Source organism: Pangasianodon hypophthalmus, chromosome 27 (assembly GCF_027358585.1).
Source record: "Pangasianodon hypophthalmus isolate fPanHyp1 chromosome 27, fPanHyp1.pri, whole genome shotgun sequence".
Taxonomy (NCBI): domain Eukaryota; kingdom Metazoa; phylum Chordata; class Actinopteri; order Siluriformes; family Pangasiidae; genus Pangasianodon; species Pangasianodon hypophthalmus.
In genome coordinates, this window is record NC_069736.1 from 117,501 (window position 1) to 123,772 (window position 6,272).

Below are 6,272 nucleotides of genomic sequence, written 5' to 3' on the forward strand. Positions count from 1 at the left end.
TGTGTTAAGTACCCTGCAGGATGAAGAACACTCCTCCCAGGATGGCGATTCGTCCCTTCACTATGTAGTTCTCTCCTCCAATTTTGGAACACTGCATGCCGACCAGCGTGAAGATGAGACCAAACGTCCCCAACACGATGGACGCGATCATAAGTGCACGACATGCTTGAACAAAACCTGAACACACACAAACATTAGCATTCATTAACACACCTCAACACATACACATATGCACATTAACACACCTGAACATAACCTGAACACACACATATTAGCATGACAGATCATAGACAGTAGTGTTAGTGTGTGCTAGTTGTCGCTACACTCACATTGTGTCAAACCTGAAATCAATGAGACAATGCGTATTAGGCTCCTCCCCTTAACGTTAACTGACCAATCACAGTTAACCACAGGAGTAGGAGGAGTAGATGGTGGAGGTGTAAGAGGAGGTAGAGGTGGAGTAGGTGGAGAAGGAAGAGGAGGAGGTGGTTCAGAGGTGTGTGTGTGTGTGTGTGTGTGTGTGTGTGTGTGTGTGTGTATTACAGCGTGCTATAGCATCTATTCTTGCATATATTTATTTAAATTTTTTTTATGTTACACTGTTCACATTAAAACATCAGATTCGTGTTTTTTTATTCCAGTCACTAGAGTACAAATGGAATTTAAATCAGTTGTATAGACATTAAACATTACAGTAACAGTGACAACACTGTGATATCAAACACATACACACACACACACACACTCCTGTGAACAGTGTTAAACACACTGCAGTGACTTGCTCTTCATGTCTGAGATGTAATTCTTAACTTATATTCTTAACACACTCTTAACTTATTAACTGACATAAGGAATTACACACGACAGACCGTGCTGTTATTTGGGGCGGTGCGCGCTGTGCCTTTCCCACTGAAGTGTTATTCTGCTTATACCACAGCAATTTGCCAACAATTCCAATCTTTTATGGCTTTTTAATAGTTTATAGTTACATTTAATGTTGTGGAACTTCTAAGAAACAAGTTAGTTCCTGTTCTCACTTACATTATAGCTGCAATAAACAGCCATTCCCTCACCAGCCTCTCTCTCTCTCTCTCTCTCTCTCTCAAAAAATGCAGTCTGTCATTTTGCAGAGAAACCAGAAAGTGAAAACTCCTCTGTCTTTATCTATCTATCTATCTATACAGTTCTGTGCAAATGTCTTAGGCACATGCAAAGAAACGCTGTAGAGTAAAGACGCCTTCAAAAATAATGAAATTAAATGTTTCTACATTTTAAAAAAATCCTATAAAGAGCAGTAAACAGTAATAAATGAAACAAAATCAGTATTTAATGTGACGATCCTTCACTTTAAATAAATAAAGCAGTATCTGAGGTGCAGTGTGTGCAGTTTTATAAGGAAATGAGCTGGAAGTGTTACTGAGCATCTTGCAGAAGCAGCCACAGTTCTTCTGGAGACTTTGACTGTCGACTCGCTTCTTATTTCTGCAGCGAAACCCAGCAGCCTTCATTATGTTTTTATCTCAAAAGTGTCTCTTATGGAATACAAACATTTTTCTGTAACGTTTCATTTTGTGCTGGAAAACTAATGTTTGGAATCTAAAATGTTTTTGTACTGAATCAATAATGTAGAAGTCAGAAAATAAACATCTATAACAAAGTTTGGACTAAAAAAAAGGGGGGGGGCAAGACTTTTGCACAGTACTGTGTGCGCCACACACCTAACTGTAACTCTAACCTTAACCTCAGGAAATGAAAGGAAACGTCTCAGAACTTTTCGTTTTTTTTTTTAATAAAAGCTGCAGTTTTCTTTAAAAAAAATTCCCCGTGAGGACAAACCGAATGTCCCCACAAGGTCAAAACTGTCAGATATTCCTATCCTTGTGGGGACATTTGGTCCTCATCAACATGTAAAAACATATACACACACACACACACACTTAACTGAACATGTATATGAACTGGTGGTTCGGCTCAGGTGTAGTAAGAGGTAAATCAGTGTGGAGTGCTGATGCTCACCTGTGTGTCATAGTGACTAGTGCTGTTCCACTTGTAGTGAAAATGGGATAGTGAGTGTTAAATGTGCTTTAGATCATTAGACAGCTTTAGAAAGCATTAGTGGAGTGTTATAGAGCGTTATGAGCGATAGAGAGCATTAGTAAGAGTTAAGTGGAGCATTAGAGAGTGTTAAGTAGGGTGTACCGGCGAGGCCAAGCATGGAGGGAAACTCCCTGCAGTTGTGCACTCCGGTAGAATCAGTAGCGCAGGACATCCATAAGTTCTCATAGACGATGGACGCCGTGATGACATTCCCCTCGATGGTGGAAATCTTCCAGAAGCGATACGGAATGACAATACCGGACATCGCCCATCCCGCAAAGCCGAGGAGAAACGCCATCACCTCAACCGCTGCGTTCACCATCTCTAAGCTCTAATTATCTCATGCCCTTCATTAAAATTATTATTATTATTATTATTATTATTAAATATTACACCTAAGTATTTATCCACACTGCAGCACAATATGCCTCTTTTCCCTCTGATGGAACAGAATTAACACGGTGTTAATGTCTCCACACCGCAGCACACTGATGTTTGGAAAAGTGTCTGACATGGAGAACTATTCACTACCTCCACCTCAGGAGGAACACTCCTCCTCCCTTCTCCTTTCAGCTCACACTTTTTTACACCACATTGATTAAAACCTCACGCACGCACGTGTACACACACACACACACACACACACTTCTGCTAAAATATGTAAACAAATATCAGGACTCATCTCTCAGCTCCTTCATTACAGTACCATCGTTCATCTTTTATAATATTAACTATTTTTGTTCGCTAATTTTTAAACTGATATTAATTCGTTTAATCCTTGCAAAAAATGTCACATACACATCTCACATCTCTCTGCACAGAATGCAGTTTATACATTTATTGTTTCATACACATATCTGAACTGTACAGAAGAGTTATTATTATTATTATTATTATTATTATTGCCATTGTCCTACCTGGTAAAGCCAGTAACGATGAGAAGTACCAGCAGTCATAAATGCCAGTTGAATCCTCAGCACAGGACATCCACAAGTTCTCAAAGATGTTGGAGGTGATAATAACGTTGCCATAGTCAGTGGACACTTTCCACGTGTGGTGGTGTAACGAAATGAACGCAGTCACACCGCTGAGAAAACCCAGAAAAAGTGCAACAATCTGCAGAGACTCTTTCATTATCTTCCACCTGCTGTGTTCTTCTGCAGCTCGGTGTGCTCAGCACTGCTAATGTGCTCGACTGTAATGTGTGAGTGTGTGTGTGTGTGTGTGTAATTGCAGGCTGGTCCAGCAGCAGAATCCACCCAGGAGCATTACAGTAAATCTCTCTGTCTTGCTTGTCTTTTGTTTATCCCTTTAACCTAAAATAAGAATAAGTTTAACAAATCAATACTTTTGCACTGAAATCAGAATCACAGTACCTGAATTCTGTGTTCTGAATAAGAAAACCTAGAGTGCTAAAGAACAAAGGACTAGAACCATGAGTTCTCAGCAGTGGATCCGGTGGGTGTAGGCTGTCAGAGACAAACAGATGAGTAGGACTCTGGAAGATTGTTGTTCAAAAAACATTGGCAGAAGAGTGGGACTACCATCGGTGGCTACTGGAGACAGTAAGCTGAGGAACAGGGCTTTTGCAGATGTTCTGTGAAGAAGCAGGGTTCTTGCATACCACAGGGGAAGATGTGAGTGTTTCAGTGACCAGCAGCAGAGGAACGGGGCCTAAGAGAAGGTCAAGGAGCAGGGCTGTTAGTGGAGAAGCAGGACTCTCAGACAGTTAAAAACATTCAGTCAAGGAGCAGAGTTTATGAAGGGTGGGTTCTCTGAGTGGAGGAGTGAGACTTTCAGAGACTGCTGGTGGAGGAGTGAGACTTTCAGAGACTGCTGGTGGAGGAGTGGGACTTTCAGAGTCAGATGACGGAGGATTGTGGCCCTCGGAGAACATGGGTGGATGAATGGGGTTGTTGGAGGTGGTGGAGAAGAGAGGGTTACAGAAAGTGTCAGTGAATGAGCAGGGCTCTTGTTGAGGCAAGAGCATTAAGCCCTCCCTCACTACTGGGTGAAAATGTGTTCAGGATAGAGTCATAAACTCCTAAATCAGTAGCTCTCTCCCAGTCACTGGAGGATGAAAACAACGCATGTGAAGTAGGGAGAACAGAGAACAGTTTCACTCTCAAGGGGTCTTTCCATAGTCGCTTGGAAATGATGTCAGGTCAGCATGAAGCTCTGTTAAGAATGATGATCTACCAGTGGTTTAAATAAAAAGGACAGATGTAGCTCCAGCCTTGTGTGAAAGCTCTGCACTTCACCATTCCTAGTGCCTCTGAGATGCTCGACATTCAAGCTAAGGTTTCTGTAGTGTGGCACTAAGAACCAATCAATAAAACTCAGTTTCAGAGGACTAATGAGACACACTATTAGAAACAGGTGCAGAAAGAGGGAATGAAATGGGTGGAGCTAGCACAGGATAACCTGGAAGTGGAAAGATAAGAACCAGGATATGAGAAACATGACAAGAGCTAAAACACAGAAGGCATCCGTGATACGGATTCTCCCACTATAAGTGAAAGTCAGAAATAACACAATACATCTGGTATTATAAGGTAAAGCAAGCTCAATAATGCCCCAGTAGTCTGGACAGATGAGTGTGAGCAGGTCTTCACCTGGCTGAAAGACACTGCACATGTCTGCAGACCTTTGGGAATGGGAATTGATGTGTTCAGTCTCTTAGTACAACTATAAGGTACAGGCCCAATACCAATTGGAGAGCAGGTGGCATCTAGAGACAGATGAAGCTGAAAAATGAAGGATGTAGGATCAATGGTGAGAACAGCAAGAGCAAGACCTCACAGAGCTACACAAGGAAGGAGCAAGGAACACTCACATCCCATGAGCAGTGTGCTAGAGCCTATTCATCTCTCAGGAGAATTTTTAAGGAATTTTACACAGGTAAGGGAGAGGTAGGTGGAGTTCTGTTGAAGGGCTTGATTCCCTGAAAAGTGCTGTGTGTACCTTTATAATCCTGAGAAGACTGAGGCCTTGCTTTGGAGCTAATTCTCTTCATGAAAGATGGACTGTAAATGTCATCAGTAAGAAACAGAGATGAGATTTTCTGCAGAAAGTGATTGTAGACATTTTTTTCCTTTGGAGTAAAGAGGGAATACGTATCCTTATATTGTGGTGATGACTGACCTTTTCTCTTCTCCAAATATGATCTAACCATCCTAGTCAAAGATCCAATCAGAAGCCAAGATTACCTGTTCCAGATATTCTGAGACAACATGAGGAAGAAACCTTGAGAGGAACCAGACTCAAAAGGGAACCCATCCTCATCTGGGTGACACGGATAGTGCGATTATAAATCATTCCCTTCTATAACTGTGTACTACATGGACAAATAGTATGATTGTGTAACCAGGAAATTCATTATAGTTTACACACGAGGTCTGTTTTTTTTTTCAAGTTATTGTTCAATGATGGAGACTTGAGTGCAAAACTGTTTGTAGCTATTGCTGTGTGTAAGCAGGTTATCATTTTTCCACCTCAGAAATATCGCTAAGATTAGAAATATACTTTCGCTAAGTGATGCTGAAAAACAAGTCCATGCATTTATCACGTCCAGATTAGATTACTGTAATGCTTTACTATCTGGATGTTCGTCTAGATGCATAAATAAGCTTCAGATAGTTCAGAACGCAGCAGCGAGGGTCCTGACTAGGACTAGGAAGTATGAGCATATCACACCAGTCTTATCTACACCAGTCTTATCTACATTACACTGGCAAGTTTTATCTCCACACGGTGACTGTGAGTGTACCTAACCACTTTCCTTCTCTTTCTGCCGAGCTACACTCCTGAGCTGCTGGTGATCCAGACCCCCCCCCCTTCACTCTGGACCTGTCCACCGGCAATGCTTCACACTGCCACGAAGACGCTTCAGCTGTTTTCCATCGATTTTAAAATATTACTCCTAACCTATAAAGCATTAAACGGTCTCGCTCCGCAGTATTTAAGCGATATGTTAGTACCTTACGTTCCGCCGCGCCTACTTCGCTCTAAGGATGCAGGCTGTCTATCAGTACGACGCATTGTCAAAACCACGGCAGGGGGCAGAGCTTTCTCTTACCAAGCCCCAAAATTATGGAATAGCCTCCCAGTTAATGTACGTGAAGCAGACACGGTCTCAGTGTTTAAGTCGAGGTTGAAGACTTATTTATTTAACC

At 41.8% G+C, this 6,272-nt stretch overlaps 1 protein-coding gene across 2 annotated transcripts in view; it reads right to left on the reverse strand.

The window, feature by feature from the left end:
• Positions 1–4,441, reverse strand: part of LOC113525708 (claudin-15) — a 6,236-nt gene extending 1,795 nt beyond the window's left edge. The window contains exons 1-3 of one of the 2 annotated variants that reach the window (XM_026912294.3): positions 3,532–4,441; positions 3,015–3,413; positions 13–177 (exon numbers count right to left, since the gene is read on the reverse strand). In XM_026912294.3, the coding sequence (XP_026768095.1) occupies positions 13–177; positions 3,015–3,231 (382 nt within the window). In that variant the 5' untranslated portion in view covers positions 3,232–3,413; positions 3,532–4,441. Of the gene's footprint in view, positions 1–12; positions 178–2,199; positions 2,594–3,014; positions 3,414–3,531 lie in introns of those variants that run through there. The other variant, XM_026912295.3, reaches the window with a different exon arrangement.
• Positions 4,442–6,272: the final 1,831 nt, after the last annotated feature.